General features: G+C 34.9%; 1 protein-coding gene across 1 annotated transcript in view; it reads right to left on the bottom strand.

The window, feature by feature from the left end:
- The window catches only part of r (carbamoyl-phosphate synthetase 2, aspartate transcarbamylase, and dihydroorotase rudimentary), a 353,839-nt gene that overhangs the window by 324,520 nt on the left and 10,704 nt on the right, over positions 1-18,615 (bottom strand). Inside the window, exons 2-3 of the mRNA XM_090372656.1 lie at positions 4,263-4,332; positions 3,160-3,259 (exon numbers count right to left, since the gene is read on the bottom strand). Of these exons, the coding sequence (XP_090228782.1) occupies positions 3,160-3,244 (85 nt within the window). The 5' untranslated portion in view covers positions 3,245-3,259; positions 4,263-4,332. The remainder of the gene's footprint in view (positions 1-3,159; positions 3,260-4,262; positions 4,333-18,615) is intronic.

Below are 18,615 nucleotides of genomic sequence, written 5' to 3'. Positions count from 1 at the left end.
CTCTATCCCTTCCAAGAATTTGTCTAGTTTTTCCTAGAATCCCACTTCCACAACAACATGAACAGATGGAAGTTTGTTCCAACAATCAACTGCCCGCTAGCTGAAGGCAAACTTCTGCACATCAATTCTGCAACCATCCTTCCACAATTTTAATTTATGTCCCCTCATGTGTGTAGTTATAGTCTCAACAAGAGAAAGAATGCCATCAACACTGAGCTTACTCAATCCATTCAGTGCCTTAAACGTCTCAATCAGATCTCCTCACAGGTGCCTAGTCCCCACACACTGCAATTTGCAGAACTGAAGCCTTTCTTGATAAGAGCACCCTTTTGTTCCCTTCACCGCACCAGTTCCAGCAGATCTACATCCTTCCTAAAATGAGGCCTCCTGACCTGTAAACAGCACCCACAATGTGGCCTAACCATGGCCTTGTACAAAGGGATAAATCACCTCCTTATACCAGATAGCAAAGATCCTGTATATCACTAACAAAACCCCATGAGCTGTCTTGGAAACCTGTCGGCACTGCTCAGAGAACTTCATATCTAACTGTGCAATTATCCCACTTTCCTTGGTATGTTATTCTGGGATTACTGCTACCATGTGCAGTACCTTGCATTTATCAAAGTCAAATTCAACTGCCATTTCTCAGCACATCAGTCTAATATTTATAGATCTTGTTGCATACCTTGATTACTGGACCATTAAGCACATTGCTAACCTTGTATCATCAGTAAACTTAGACATTAAGCCTGTTATAACTTCATCAATATCATTAATAAATATTAAAAACAACAATGGGCCCAGCACTTAATGCCAGGGCACTGCACTAATAATATTAATCCACAAAGGGCAGTGCCCATTGATAGCCACTCTGTCTTCTCCCACTCAACCATGCCTTTATCCATAGCAGTAACTTTCCCTTAATGCTACACTGCTCCCACTTGTACAGCAATCTTTTATGTGCAACAGTATCAAAAACTTTTCTGAAATCTAAGTATATGATATCAAAATTATTTTTTGCATCCAGTTCCTTGTTCACTGCATCACTTGATCAGATCATTCAAACAAGCTTGTCCCTTAACAAATCAATGCTGTGACTGCAGTGTAATTGCATTCCTGTGTAGATGGTCCTGCATTCTTCTTTTACTTCTTTAACCAGTAACTCCATTATTTTTCCTGAAACAGAAGTTAAGATAACAGGTCTGTAATTACTCATGATTCTCCTTTGTGAACCGGGGATACATTCACACATCTCCACTCCATAGAGACCTTCCCTGAATCCTGGGATGCTCTCACAGTTATGGCTAAGGGTCTGCTCATCTCCTTTGATGCCTTCTTTAATATAACTGGTAGATTCCATCCACCACAGGTGCCTTTTTTTTTTATGTTTATCTTCAACTATTTCTCTTCCACTTTCCTTTCCATTATCACAAAATCATTTAGCTCCCCGTTAGAGTTTGATAAACTTCTAGCATCCCCTTCCCTAAAGAATTCCTCATGTGTGAATGTAGATGCAAAATACTTATTCAGTTTGTCGACTACCTGAGCAGGGTCATCAGGAGTTACACCATTGACAAAGTGGCCCAATATGATTCAACCCCTTCCTTCTACTGTTAATATAAACATAGAAGTTTTGCTGCTGTTTTTTGCATTCTTTGCCAGAGACTTCTTGTAATCTGAATCTACCTTAACTTGCCTAAACTTCTTTGTGACTCAATTACAGATTATTTTATATCTACTATAGGCTTCTGTATCACACGATAATTTATATGCATCCCATGATTTTCCTTCTCTACCACAATCTCATCAGTTCAGCTGACATCCAATTAGGTCTAAGCTTGGAACAGTATTTCTTAATTAGTATGAAAATCCTAGTAGCTTCTATGATTATTTCCCTGAATGCTTCTCATTTAGAATTTGCCGTTGGTAACATCATTTGGCCACACTGAATAAAATTTAAAAACTGTCTGAGACCACTGTAGTCATCCTTACTAAAGCAAAAGTCTTTCCCTTTACCCCTGATAGTAGTTGTCTTTAAGTAAATTCCACATCAGTACACTCTGATCACTGCCACCCAGTGGGTCTTTTACCTACAGATTCTTAATGCATGAAGAATTACTGCTGATAACCAGATCATGAGCACTGCTTCCTCTTCTTGCCGCTCTAACATGCTGCCACATAAAACAATCATTCAATAAATCCACAAGTCTTTCTAGTGTGTGAGTGAACAGCCCATAAATTCCTGTCTGCATCTGGAAAGTTAAAATCCCACAATATAAGACATTCTGATTTACTAGCCCACTCTATTTCTCTGTACAGCTGTTTGGTATACCCATCAGTCATTAGGCCTACAGCACAAAACTGAAACTCCTAATAACTATAGTTGAAAATGTTTTCTTTGACTTCCCGACTGAAAATTTATGACATTGATGCATCATCTGGAATCAAGCTGTTGATTTCAGATGATTCACTTGATTTTTAAATTGCATTCACTCGCCAACAGGTCTAAAGGGAGTTTCAATTTTCAAAAATTAATTAAAAATATCTTTTTAATAGAGAATATGGATTTTTCACAGTTGTATTTTCATAGATTTTTTTATGCCACCTGTATTTTCATAGATTGAAAATACAAGTGGCATAAAAAAAAAATTAATTTTGAATTTTTCAATTTTTTTTGTGTGCCTAAACTCAGGGCTAAATTTCAGCTGTCTGATTGGCTCCTTTTCACAAGACTTTAAAACTGATGCAGTTTCTATAATCATCCTGTATAATTGTAAAATACTTGGAATAAAAATTTTACCATAAAATTAAAAGTAGTGAAATTGCGACTAGTAAAATCTACACAGATCACCACAGCTTTCATTAATAAATATTCCTTCCCTTCCTCAGCAGAACTAATTAAGTCACTCACATTCAAGCAATTTCTAAATAACAGAGATTGGGTATATGTGCTTATGGCATGTTCTATGCAGCAAGCCAGTTAATTATTCTAAATTATATTTACACACACCCTAATTATATTATCCACTTCAAAATGTGCTGGTATAACTCAATTAATAAAGGAAAAAATAAATAAAAATTGACCACTCGATTATGGTTAATTCATTATCAAAAATATCTCCCAATATTTATAATCATATATAAAAATTAACTTACCAATTTCACCAGCTACATTTTTCTGACAACCAAATAAGGTTCCAGTAAACTGGGAATTATCTTCTAGAATCAAATGAGCAAGCATCTTCTACTTTAAACTCTAATAAGTAGTAATATCATAACAAATTATTCTTCAATACAATAATCAAATATCATATTTTCAATGTTTAACTGATCAGTGAAATAAACATAAAATTAAATTTATAGGATGAATACAATTCTGAATGAAGGACTAATGAGAACAAATCAAATGAAAATTAATTTGAATTGTCTTAAGTTACCTGTCATTGTGAATATAAATTTAGGTATCAGTACTAATGGCTCTGAACAACAGGGCATGTTGGCTATCCTGTATGCATGGGAAGTGAGGAGCATCAGCAAAAATATGGCAGTCACAGGTGACGTGCATCAAAAGTCATCACAACAGTGTTATTAAATTTCTTATGGTGGACAGCATCTCTCTCTCTCTCATACTCCTTTTATAGAGAAAAGAGAATTTCTAGAGAGAGAGAGAGAGAGAGAGAGAGAGAGAGAGATGCCCTCCACCATAAGAAACCGAATAATACTGTTGTGATCACTTAGATGTGCCTGTCACTGTGAATGCAATATTGTCTCAAGGTGGATTGGTGTATAACAGTTGATAGGAAGCTGAATATCAGTCACAGATCAACTACATCATCATCCATGACATAGTATAGTACAGGAACTGTTTTACTCGGGATTTGGTCCCCAAGTATCTTAACAATAAACAGAAGCATTTTTGATTGTGTCTACAGCACCCACAATATAAAGAGAAGAGAACTTCTCAGATTATGTGACAACTGTGAATGAGAAAAGAAAAATGATCTGGCAAGACACTGACATGGATAATGAAATGAAGGAAGCCCACAAACAATGGTGTCAACAGTGATCCAGACATTTATGAACAGGGTATAAAAAATATGGTGAGAGTAGACAAGATATGATAACTTGTGATAACAAGATATGATAACTTTGGTGAGTAGACATTATGATAACTGTTCTTCATCTTTTTCAGAGGACAGAATAACTAAATTACAATTAAGAATACAGTTAAATAATTAGGATCAGGTGTCTGTGCTTACCGTACTTTTCACTAACTGCAAAAAAATTCTGCTAGTTGATTTTCAGACCCCTCTACCTTTTACTATGACTCTGAAATAAAAAAAATATTAACAAATGTTTGAGAGGTCTTCAGTGGCCAAGCCGTTCCCCCATGCATATATCTGATCTGTATCAGTTCAAGATATGATATTTAATGTGTAAAAATGCAGTTCAATATGTTCAACACAAATTCATAGTGTGTTCAACACAAATTCATAGTGTGTTCAAACATGTTGAACTAAAAAAAAAAGTTTTTGTCTAAAAAATGTTTTTATTAGGTTACTATGTAAAGTAGCAAAACAAAATGAAATATTTCATCTGGAGTTAACACTGAAAGTATTTTATTTATTTATTTTATTCATGCATAACATACAATTTCTAAAAATATTACACAATTTATAAAAAAAAAAAAAAAAAAAAAATTTGTCTCTCTTTTCAACTTATTACATAAAAATGAAAATCTCCCATAAACTCAATAACCACTAAACCCTGAAATCATTAAAATTAATCATCATTTATACATTAAAACATGAAAATACCTATTAACAGAAATAAATGTCATGGAAGGGAGATGGACGAATTACTCTTTTGGCAAAGGCATTTTGAGTTTATTAGTAAAGTCCATAAAGGGATCAAGTTGCAATTCATCAATGACCTTATGTGTTTTAAACAAATACATTACAAAACAAAAACAATACATTCCAAAATTCACACAGAAAAGGTAATTTTATCACATTATTCTTTTTGGGGCATACAGGATAATGCAAAAGTATATCTAATGACATACTTTTGCATCTTATTACTTGATGATCAATGAAAAATGATCAAGTAATATATCTTATTACTTGATGATCAATGAAAAAAAAAAGCAAACTGCACACATAGAGCATTCCTTTTCTAAAGATTCTAGTCAATCTTTTTAAGTATTAACTATATTTTTAATATAGTGAATACTTAATTTGTTTTGATAATTTTGATATATAACAAAAAAAAAAAAAAAAAAAAATGGGAAAAACATACAAATAGGGTGGACAATGGAGATTTGGTTTGGGTTTTATTGGCACATTAGCAATTGAGGCTATAATGCACCAGAACAATGACAGGGTAGGCAATATATCAAAGAACTGGAGTCCCACTGACAAATGAAGTAGAGAAAGGTTAAGATGATGATGGAAAGATGGCTCCTATCTTAATCCAACAAGCAACATGCTTAATGGGAAAAGATAAAGAATTATATTTTTATTTGTAAAATTTAATTTTGCCATCAATAGCAAAATTTTTCCTGGTGGCTTGTCTTTGAATCTTTTCCAATCTTCAAAGCTGAAATTCTGATGTGGAGAACCAAATTTAAGGTACTACTAATGGCCATCTACATAAAGATGCCAACCTCAGCTTGGAAGATAAAAATCTCAATCTGCTGTTCTACTATCCTTTCTTAATAACATTATGAACATGGCAATCAAGCTTCTATATGTGGAGAATGTGACTTCTGACTATTTATGCATCACAGTAACTGAAACAGGTCTCTTTGGTTAATGACATATCAAACTATTGCATCCTCAATAATCAGCAAATATGACATTAAGACATCATTAAGGTGACATTTTTCACAATTAAATGAAAAACCATTTTGAAAGGTCCATAAAATTTTCTGTACAACTTTTCAGCTCCAAGACTTATGCTTTGAAGTTTACAACTGGATAAATAATCACATCATCTGCATATAAAACTGTTTGCATTGATCACTGATAGTGTTATATCTCTGAATAATTCTCACTGATGAACAGATAAATTCTGATAAATATCATAAAGGATCCAGTGCCAATTCTTGAGGAACCCCTATTATTCTATTTTATTTTTTTCCCTCTCTTCTATTTTTCTATCTTTTACCTATAACTTATTTTTCTCTCTTCTACCTATCAACTATTTATACTTTTTTTTTTTCTCTAATTGTCTTATTTCTTTATTACTTTCTTATTTCCTTAATACTTTATACTATATTATTATTATATTGTCCATTCCGGTTATTTGGGACACATCGGGACTAGTGCATTTTGGCCCGATTAAGCGGCTGCCCCAATTATCCGAAGTTTCACGTAAATACAGTGGATTCCGGTTATTTGGGCCACCGGTTAATCGGGGCAGCCGTTTATTTGGGGCAAATCTTAAAAAACAGAAACCAATCGAGAAAATAGCCAGGGTTTACTTCGCTTAATTGGGACAAAATGCCGTTTAATCGGGGCAGGAGACCACAGCACTGGAGATTACCCTACGATTGTCTCCGACCGTACCACGTAGTTCGGTCGGATTTCTGGAGGTCACAACCATAAAACAATAAAAACAATTAGCAGTCACCTGTTTATTGGGCTTTTGTGTTAGTGAAATCTGTCATAAACTGATAGTAAACTCGATCTTATTGAATTTGCGATAATACCGACAGCTGGAATTCTGTGGGTTATTATGGTAAAATGTGTTTACACTTCCATGAAATCTTCAATCATATAAAAAAATAATTTTCATAATCTTCTCTTCATTCCTATTTTTAAAGCTTCGTAATTTGTTACTCCGTTCTCACTTGCGCGTATCGTGTTACTTGCAATTTGTGTGTGCCGTGTTCTTTGTTATTGATTGCTTATCTTTTTACTGTTTTAAATTTTAACCCCCACCCACAAATGACAGTGAACAGAAATGTCAACTAGTTTAATTAGTATGTACATATTACAGTACGTATTAATTCTTCCGATTATATCGTATATTCTTCTGAATTTCACATATCATTTAATTTTTTAATTGGTAAGGTAATAAAGGGTAAATTTGTACTTAATATATCTTTACTTTTATAGCCTATGGATAATATTCCTCCTATTTTTGCTAATTAGAATCGCTGTTTAATAGAATTAAAATTCAATTCACAAACGTGATCACAATGACTGGCGCTTATTATACATCGTATAGTGAACGGTACTTTACAATGGTGACTCCATCGTAACGTGATTTGATTGGACAATAAACCAATTGTAAAGGGGGGGGGGGAGTACATTGTATTTTTAACTATTTACGAGAAACTTCGGATAATTGGGGCAGCCGCTTAATCGGGCCAAAATGCACTAGTCCCGATGTGTCCCAATTAATGGACTGTAGTTAAAAATACAATGTACCCCCCCCTTTACAATTGGTTCACTGTACAATCAAATCACGTTACGACGAACTCAACATAGTCAAGTACCGTTCACTATACGATGTGCAGTAAGCACATCATTTTAATTCTATTAAAATTCCAATTAGCGAAAATATGACGATTCTAATTAGCGAAAATAGGAGGAATATTATCCACAGGCTATATAAGATATATTAAGCACAAATTTACCCCTTATTACCTTACCAATAGATACATGAAAATCGGAAGAAGAATATACGTGATAATCGAAATAATTAATACGTACTGTAATTGTACATACGAACTAGTTGACATTTCTGTTCACTGACATTTGTGGGCGGGGGGGTTAAAATTTAAAACAGTAAAAAGATAAGCAATCAATAACAAAGAACACGGCACACAAACTGCAAGTAATACACAATACGCGCAAGTGAGAACGGAGTAACGAGTTACAAAGCTTTAAAAATAGGAATGAAGAGAAGATCTGAAATTTTATTTTTTTATATGATTGATGATTTCATGGAAGTGTAAACACATTTCACCATAATAGCCCACAGAATTCCAGCTGTCGGTATTATCGCAAATTCAATAAGATCGAGTTTACTATCCGTTTATGATAGATTTCACTAACAGAAAAGCCCAATAAACAGGTGACTGCTAATTGTTTTTATTGTTTTATGGTTGTGACCTCCAGGATTTCGTCCGAACCACGTGGTACAGTCGGAGACAATCGTAGGGTAATCTCCAGTGCTGCAGCCTCCTGCCCCGATTAAGCGAAGTAAACCCTGGCTATTTTCTCGATTAGTTTCTGTTTTTTAAGGTTTGCCCCAAATAAACGGCTGCCCCGATTAACCGGAATCCACTGTATATCTTCGTATGTTATATAAAAATGGCAATATTTAAAATTTTACAAGTTCACCCACAACAAATGATACACTTACTGTGATACATTTGGTGCTCAATATCAATTTATATAATCCTGTTATATATTTTATGACTGCCCAAAACCGGGGGGGGGGGGGGGGTAGATGACTGTCATCGACGTGCAATACCATCACTTTGCTTATTGGAGGCTTGAAGTGGTGAAACCCATGTTTAGTCTCTAGAGCAAAGTTTCCAGCATTCCCCCATACTTCTCTTTCAACCCTAACCTAAGCACGGTACTAAGTACTATAGGTTCTAATTTTTTTTTTTTTTTTTTTTATGAAAACCCCAAACACGAAAGGTATCAAAACCTATAGTACTTAGTACCGTGCATGGGTTGAAGGAGAAGTATGGGGGGGGGGGATGCCGGAAACTTTGCTCTAGAGACTAAACATGGGTTTCACCACTTCAAGCCCCCAATAAGCAAAGTGGTGGTATTTCACCGGTTGATGAAATACCTCTCGTGTTTGGGGTTCACATAAAAAAAAAAAAAAAAAAACTAATTAGTCATTTTCACAAAAATATGAAAAACTGCGAAAATGCGACCGCGTTGTGTAAGCGAAAGAAATTTCGGCGCTTTACATTTGAGCAATGGGTTGCATTCCCTTCCTGTCTGCAACTCCATTATTCATTTGATTTAACCATACAACTTTAGATAAGATTTTCAGTTCACAGCTTGTTCATCGTCATACAGATTTGCATTTAAAACCATACGCCACTGCTGAAAAAAAAAAAAAAAAAAATCTGAATGGCTATCTTGCAGTATAAAAAGAAACTTTCTTTTTAAAGAAGGGAAGTTCCTTCAGCTAACTGTTAAATCACGTAAGCGAAAAACTGTCAAAGCTTTACATTCACACATCTGACGGTGAACTTTTTGAATTTCAACGTCAGTATTGAAAATAATTCAAAAATACATATGTATCCCCGGGATATCCTGGATACCTTCTTGCATGCAGAAGAGTAATTACATGAGAAACGGGTAATATTACCAGCCAACTCTGTTTTGAGTCCAATATGTCGCAAAAGCTGTTTGCGCCTTTTGGCTGGAATAAGAGATAATGTGTCATCGTTCTCCTCTGTAACTGGAAAAGAATTTCATTCAAAGCAAACAGAGATCAAGAAAAAGGTCTGCATGATAAATAGTAACAGAGGCATGTGATGCAAGAAAGCAAGCATGTGAGCTTATGTAGCAGCCAAAAAAAAAAAAAAAAAAAAATTACACAACCTCTAAAAGTTTGTTCAGTTCTTCCTTGAATTTAATTAAACTATCAACTTCCACAACAGATGGAAGTTTGTTCCAACAATTATTGTTCCACCCGCTGACTAAAGGCAAATTTCCGCACATCTATTCTACAGCTGTCTTTCCTCAATTTGAATTTATGCCCCTTGAACGTAAATTTTGCAACATGCAATGGTTGGAGGGAAGGCTCATCATACATGCATTAAATTATGTGGCTTTAAATTTACAATTTCCTGTGATCTATATATGCCTGTCGGCAGGATGACGTTATTAATTAAAATTATGGGGGGAGGAGTTTTATATGTAGCCTGGTGCTTGGACAGAGGCACCTCCGTAGCCAGGTGGAGAGGAGCGGCAGTGCGTAGCACACGCTTCTTGATTAGACCGGGGTTCGAGCCCGTCACCATCAAATACGGAGGATGCGGAAAGGTCAGGGAATGACCACCGCATATCCCAGGAGCAATATGGCCTTAGTTGCTAATGCTCCTAAAAACCAAACAACAACAGCTTGGACAGAAAACACTTGTGTCCGGCAAAAGAAAATTCCGCCCTACTCACAAAAACCCAGAGTCCTGAGCTGGATATGATCATTCTTCTATTTCTTGGTGATTTCCTTCTACTTTTGACTCTCTCTCAGGGTAACTCGGAATTTTTTTTTTTTTTTGGCTGGTGCAGCATAAGCTTCAGACTTTCTTGCACCATATAGCTAATAATAATAATAAAGTTGTTTAGATGCAAAACTACCATACCCAGCCACTGCTGAGTGGAGGGAAGGGCCTGAAGTATCAGAGATCCTGATGGTTGTTGCATTATGTTGTTAGTAAACAGCCCAGTGCGGGGGACACCAATTAGTTTTCATCGCGCTCCATATTAGAAAAAAATATCTTATCGCTGTCCGCATGCTTGAAATTAAAATAAAATTAATAAATAGTAGGTGATATTTGTATTTATTTATTTAATTACTACAGATACAATGTTAAAATTTAAGCACATATACATATTAATGAGAAACATGACATTTTTTTTCTAAAACAAATTTTGTAAAATCTGGAACAAACTTTGTACTTGATATTTGAAGAAAATTTCGCAGATGATCGTTCGTTAGCAGAGATCGAAACTTGTTCTTAATATGGTTCATTTTTGAAAACGTTGATCCGAACATTGTACATAATTGAGTACACAGTTTCCTTATACAGTATCAGGATACTTTTCACGTTGCATATACTGTATTTTCTCCAAAACTGTTGCAAATCATTCATTTTTTTTCTTTCAAATAAAAATCTTCTTGAAAATCAGTCATTTCTAATTGTAGTGCAGCTTCATTACTTTTAAACCATTTTGCTGGCTCATTAGTCCATTCCACATTTGGTTCAAGTGAAAATGGGCATATGGAGTTGAGTTAATTTCCATATTTTTTTAAATCTGCAAATCCTTCGTCGAATTCATGTTTTAGTTTTTCTAGAAAATTATTGTATTCGCTTATAGCTAACTGTATATTAAGTTCTTCCGTCAATACTTCTATCATACACCGAAAGTGCAGAGCCTCGTCATTTAAATCAAGAAGAAAATATATTGAGTTTCTTACGAAATCATTGTACAACTGACAGCAATTCAGAAATACTGTAATAGAAAAATTCTTTGTAAAGAAGTTGGTTAAACAGAGGTCCGACTGTATATTTAAATTAATGAGTTAGGTTCATTTAGCCTCCGTAGCCGAGTGGTCAGGAGCGAGAGTGCAGTAGCACACGCTCTTTGAGTAGACCGGGGTTCAAACCCCTGACTGTTGAATACAGTCGATCTGCCAACCCGCAATGGACCAGCGTGGCAGATTATGGTCCATTTCCCTCAGCATGAATTGTTGAGGAGGCTTCCATCCTGCAGTGGGAAGCTTCCATCCCGCAAAATAAAATTTCGCGGTCCGCTAATTGGTGAACTCTGACCCAGGGGAACCACGATTTGTAGCTGTTTAGGGCAGCCTGTTATTTGGGGAGATTTTTAGATTCCTGGCAACAGACCAGTTCATTTTATCAGCAGGCGATAAAGATATTCCATATCACATTTACACTTCTTCGAAGCAGATATCACATTTTAAAAATTCAGTAAACAATCATTTTTATTCCAACTTAAAAACCATTAGTGTAGTAAAACTTAGAAAATTATCAAAAAATATTAAGAGCATGAAAAAATGATCTAAACTGGAATTTTGAAAAGTGGCAAAATATATTTAAAAACACGTTGTAATTCTTTGATATCTTGTTTGTTTCAGACTACGTCGCCACTTCTTCCTCAACCCACTGTTGACAATAACAAATTATCCAAATATTTATACTCTAGTAGGGCAGTGTACAAGATAAAGGCCAAATTTTCGGTTGTATATGTATCACATGATTCGAATACTCTGCGTACATAGCATTGTACTTCAGCGTTGATCACTCCATTATAATGGTAGTAATCCTTTAACAATAACAAGTAATAATAATGGCCTCTTTATGGTGGTAAAATTGTTCATTAATAACAATTACTACCTCCATAGAGAGGCCATTAATATTACTTCTGCGATATTATAACTGGGCTTGCCAGGTGTTCAATCAATTTTGACCCGGATTTGAAGTATCAAATCGGGGTCAAAATTGATTTATTTCCGGCTTTTCAACGTTAATATAAAATAAACAAATTAAAGTGAACAACTTGAGATTTATTTACAGCAATATTATCAGATCCCTCACACTCAGGCTCATTTCGAGCGTGCTTATTCTAAAATTCATCCTTGTCCAGATTATTTTAGAGTACATACTGACTACAAGGACTTATAATACCGAGATACTGGTCATTTTTTCCAGGTATTCAAATACCAGTGTTGATACAAAAAATACCGGTTTTCGGTACTAATTTAAAAAATAACTGTTTATGATTTTTTCGGTATAAACGGCTTGTATGGCAGCTTACCATTCCATCTTTTCTCTACTTCCGTTACTATCAAAAAAGGATGGATCGCGACAGGTTTTTGTGATTTATCAAAATCGCCAGTAACCATTAAAAAAAAAAAAGGTACTGGATTACAGCAGTCATATTCGAAAGACGGTAGTAAATGAAATAGGTCAACTTAACCAGATGGTAAAAGATTTAATCTGACTTTTGAAGAGTGGAAAACAAATTTAAAAACTAATTGTTTATGATTTATTCACCCCAGGGGCTCACATCTCGTGAGTATGGGCTTGGCAGACCCAGGGTCCTGAGCTGGATATCATCATTCTTCTCTTTCTTGGTGATTCCCTTCTATTTCTCTCTCTCTCCCCTCACTCACAGGGTAACTCGGGAAATTTTTTTTTTTTTTTGGCTGGTGCAGCATAAGCCTCAGGCTTCCTTGCACCATATGGCTAATAATAATAATAAAGTCTACAACAATAATCATTAATATTACTGAATTTGAGACTGAGGGATTGTTATACACAATACAAATGTAAGGCAAACCTGAAAACATCATGAAACTGATATCCTCACCAACGTCAATCCCTTACTTTTGTTAATGTGCCATAAGTCAAAAAGATAATTTTTTAATTAATTTTGAATTGTTATTAAATTAATTTTATATTTATAGGTCCAATAGACACAAAAAGTGTGGTTTTATTATTTAACAGGAGGGAAAAAAAATGGTCAGCTAGCACAACGTAAAAAATGTTCAAAAGAAATTCGATGTGGTGGGCTACATGATATACATTTAAGAAAAATGAGATGTGCGGGCATCTAATTTAGAAAGTGATGAACATGAACGTACTACAACAAAAGAGGCAAAGCCAAAATTTTTTCACTAAAAATTTCGGCACCTGATTACTTCAAGAGCTATAAAGGAGAAAAACTGTCAGAAGTAACGGCTTGTATGGCAGCTTACCATTCCATCTTTTCTCTACTTCCGTTACTATCAAAAAAGGATTGATCGCGACAGGTTTTTGTGATTTATCAAAATCGCCAGTAACCATTAAAAAAAAAAAAAAGGTACTGGATTACAGCAGTCATATTCGAAAGACGGTAGTAAATGAAATAGGTAAACTTAACCAGAGGGTAAAAGATTTAATCTGACTTTTGAAGAGTGGAAAACAGTACGCGATAGACGATATTTAAAAATAATGTTCACTCTCTATTGGGGAAATTTTGTGGAATATTGGATTAGGGCAGGTGTACGGTAGTGTGCCAGCAGAGAAAAGAATCAGCGAATATGGTCTGTCTTTCTAAAGACGTAATTTTCGTAACAACTAGTTGATGGTGCATCAGTTAGGACCAAATTTAGTAAAGTAAATCGATGCCGAACAGCAGCTTTGTTTGGTCCATGGTATCCACTTAACAGTAACATACATACTTTATAATTCCACAGTAAATGAAAAAAAAATTTGGAATACCGGTATCATAAATTTAAAATATCGGTATTGTGAGCCCTACCGACTATCAATGAAGCCTGCAAATACAGTGTAGTCTTATTATTATTATTAGCCATATGGTGCAAGGAACCCTGAGGCTTATGCTGCACCAGCCAAAAAAAAAAAAAAAAAAAAAAAATTCCCGAGTTACCCTGAGAGACAGAGGGAGAGGAATCACCAAGAAAGAGAAGAATGATGATATCCAGCTCAGGACCCTGGGTGTGCCAAGCCCATACTCACCAGATGTGGACCCCCTGGGGTTTTTCTGCAGAGACAGCAATAGCTTGCTGTCTCTGCAGAAAAACAGCAGAAAGGTACTGTCACATGTCAATTGTATGAACAGTTACTGAGATTTATGGTACTGATTATTTAAAATGTAATGCTTAAAATATTTTATGTATTATTTCTTAGATACCCATATTAAATTACTGAAATGATCAGCATCATACTCTGAACGGTGGGAAAAAGAATATCCTTTCATAAAAAAATAAAATAGTAACGAAGGTAAACGTCACGCGTAATGTTAACTGTATGTGTTAAGATCTGGTGCAATATATTGAAGTATCAAATAAAGGGAAAAGCTGATTTTTCTTTCACACACACATTGCAATTGAAAAACACACCGAATCAAAAAAAATGCATCAAGTTTTGTTTCCACCCCCCACTACAGTTCATTCTGAAAAAAATCTGTATTTTCACATCACATTTTAAAATCCAAAAGGATTTTAAAATGTGATGTGAAAATGTGAAATGTGATGTGAAAATGTTGTCACATTTTAAAATCCAAAAGGATTTTAAAATGTGACAACCCTAACTACCGACTTATTACTATACTGAATACAATTGCAAAATTTTTTAACTCCTACTTTATAAATATCTTAATTCCCACCTTCACCTTTTATCAATAATCATAAGCATGCTTTTCTTCTCAGGAAATCAACTCTTTAAAATTTGGCTTTCTCTCATTTCCTACAAATTATCTTAATCCCACCGTCTGCAAACCCAAAGGCAATTACGCCTTCAATCACTGAGAACTTGACCACTCTTTCAACTTAATTGAAGATGTCTGGGTTAAACCTTAACCCTTCAAAATCTGCATTAATGATTTACTCATTGAAACAGCAACCAACAGTTTCTGGCACTCTCATCCCAGTGGTTACCTGCTATAAGGACCTCGGTGTCAATTTTGATCAGAAGCTGAGATTCGATGTGCACACAGAATACCTCCGGAAGCAATTTAACACCCTACACTGGGAGCGAAGCAACACTTACTTCAATCCAATGATGCCGCAACCACTACCAGATACCTTCAAACCACTGTTTATCTGGTTATTTTATATGCTGCTGAAATTTGGGCATCTGTGTCGCCTTCACTTCAAAGTGAGGGCGACACGGTGTTTGCATGTGAATACTAGACCCTCAAATGGGCCACAGATAAGCATCGCCAACCCCCTCAATTCAGAATAACTGATATGGCTGAGCAGCTAAATGTACCTAGGCTTCCTAAGTTAATTGACAGCAGGCATTTAATGACTACAGTAAAAATGTACACAGGAGTGATAAACAATAAACACCCCAAACATCTAGGATTTCTGTCAGTGGCACAATCCTCCACCATCCTTAAGGTCAGACCCCACATTAATCCTCAAATAAAACCGGCTGAAACAGTGTAATCGTTTCCTACCTGCCCAGGCACTCCCCAAAATTCAGGCACTGCTCCGTCTTTGAATTAACCTGCAGAAAATGGTTACAGACTACAAATTCCATCGCATTCTCCTTCAGTGGATTGAATCTGTTGAACTGGGATAAATTCTTCCAAATTGTGTTACGATGTTCAGTTCTGTTTCTGTTATATTTTCCTATTAATTATAATTTCAATTTACGTGTTTTATTTTTGTATAAAACTTATAATATCCCATGTAACTATTAATTTTACCAATTTAATCACATGTATCATTCATCAATGTAAAACTCCTGGCCATGTCGCCGTGATGAGAACTATTGTTTCTAGTACTTGTACTATACTTAGCAGCAATAAAGAAGTTTATTATTAATTTGAACAAAAGAAATCAAATTGATTTGCTTTTCCTTGATATTTCACATGCATGTGATTCTGTCCACATCGATCTTCTGGTCTTCAAACTTTCATCTTATGGTCTATCCCCTTTACTAGATTTGCTTGATTCACTGCTTAGAAATCGTAAACCATCCATAATAATTGATGGTACTCCAACTCCATTTACTGTTTCGCAAGGTGTTCCTCAAGGCTCACCCTTAGGTTCACTCTTCTTTATTGTTTATATTAATGATCTGTCAACCTTATCTCAGTCTGTTAATGTTGAGTGGCAACTCTATGCAGATGGTATTAAACTTTACAAAGTTATTTGTTCTTCAACTGACAGTGATGAACCCAATTCTATCTTGATTTCCTCTCACTCTGGCTCAATAAAAACTTGTTTCTAAACCCATTAAAATGCAAATTATGTCACTTTAGCTCAAATCGTGAAGTTAGACCCTCCATCTTTACATTTTATTATATTAGAAACTCTCTAATTGCAATCACGAGTACATCCAAGGACTTAGGTGTTCTATTTCGATCTGATCTTCATACCTCTTCCCATGTTGATAACTTAATATCTCTGACTTCTACTAAACTTCTTGGATTAATCAAGCATTCTTCCTCTATTTTCAAGAGTGACAAAGTTATAATTCTTTTCTACAAGCAGCTTATACTTCCCATTTTTGATTATTATGATATTATTTGGTCCCCCACAACAGGAATATCTTTCTAACAGACTTGAGAGAATTCAAATTAAATTCATTAAATTTTTATTTTATGCTATAGAAATCGCCTTGCCTTCACCATCAAAGTTATGGAGCTCTTCGCTGTTGCTTCAGAATCATTCCTCTTTACTCTAGACGACAACTCCATGGGTCTCTTTTTATCTACAATATAAACTCTGTTATCAATTTTCCATCTTTTCTTGAACAAATATCTTTCACTAAATATTTGAATTCTCATTATAAAATTAATTTCTCACTCCCTGTTCCTCGTACTCATCACTTACTTGGTAGTCCTCTGTTTCGTTTCCTTCAGGTATTGAATAATTACAACATTAATTTTACACTTAATCCATCTATGTATAAGAATTTGCTCCTTACTCTGTTTTCTTAATCTAACTTTTGTATATATTTTAATTCATTTTGTATTGCTTATTACTGTTTGGTATTGATTCTGTAATTCTGTGTTCTCACCATTATTTACGGTCTGTGTACCCTATGGATGAGAAGTCTATATATAAATAAATAAATATGCGAACCAGAAAGTTGTGATAATCGAAACTGTATGCACATAGTAGTAGTGGCATGTGATGCAAGAAAGCAAGTGTACGAGCTTATGCAGCATCAGCCAAAAAAAAAAAAAAAAAAATCTCATGCATGAGATTTGTGTCACACATCCAGAACTTCCAAAGACACTTAGGCCACAGCTGTCCAGTTTTTCTGGGGTCACCTGGCAATACTAACTGTAACAATAAAATTAAGATTAAATGTTCACTAAAGTTCGTGTGTACTTTTAAAAGTTAATAATGTCTGATTCTACAAGTGAGAAAATAAAATTGTGGAAAGTATTTCAAAGATTAAACATTACATTTATTTAAGAATTTTTTTTTTATTTGTTTCTATTTCAGAAAAAGGTTTTGTCTTCTAGTGAGTAATAAAAACATGGCAACAGCTGATGAAAAGGTGAACTGCCTCCTCTAGCTAGTTGAATTGAAACCTTTTACTGTTGTTCAATGGCAGTTTGCAAGTACAGTATTACTTAAATTTCCTATTGAACTGAATGAAAAAGGTTTAAAACTCTCAGTGAACAAACCATGATCTTAAAGGCTAACTAACTATATGGCCGACAAAAATTAATGTTCAAGCTTTAGAATACTGTTTGAGGCTTTATTTTATCATTATTATACCAAAGTTTAGAAAAGAATAGCGAAAGCTTAAAAAGTGGTACTCACCTTGAAATTAATCTGCGATGGTTTACTTAGGTAGCGTGGTTAAAGTTTAAGTTGAATTGTTAAATTGAAAAATTAAAAGGGAGGGAAGTAGGTAAAAGTTGACTGAGTTAAATAGGCGCAAGGAAATAGAAGTGTACACATCCAATCCTTGGTTGTCATCGAAATAAAAGAAAAGAAAAGAATAGTTAAAAACTGTAAGTGAATCCGGTGAAGCCAATAGTCTTTACGAGGACTTTCGTTAGTTAAAGAATGTCTTCAGTTGGCAATGTGTGGGGAGAGAACGCGCATGGTATTTTAAGAATAAAAAATTATACTCTCGTGATGCCTTTTTTGACATGTGGGAACTTTAATCTCGAGAGGTTCCAAATTGGGGAAAGATTGAAGGGGAGTTTAGAATTTAGAATTTTGAGGTTAGAGTGGTGCTTGTACCATTCAATAACTAGGGCTTCATATTGAAGTATTCTGTAGCTGGATTTTAGTTTAATGATGGAAATGGCAGAGTCGATGAGCGGGTTGTGGTTGTGAGTCTGGGCATGAGTTGTAAGTTCTGTGACAGATTGGTTAGACATGAGACTATGGAAATGGTAG

This window comes from Mastigoproctus giganteus, chromosome 4, assembly GCF_048544385.1.
Source record: "Mastigoproctus giganteus isolate SK-2022 chromosome 4, ASM4854438v1, whole genome shotgun sequence".
Taxonomy (NCBI): Eukaryota; Metazoa; Arthropoda; class Arachnida; order Uropygi; family Thelyphonidae; genus Mastigoproctus; species Mastigoproctus giganteus.
Note: the sequence above shows the minus strand (reverse complement) of the source record. Positions and strands in the feature narration are given on the sequence as shown.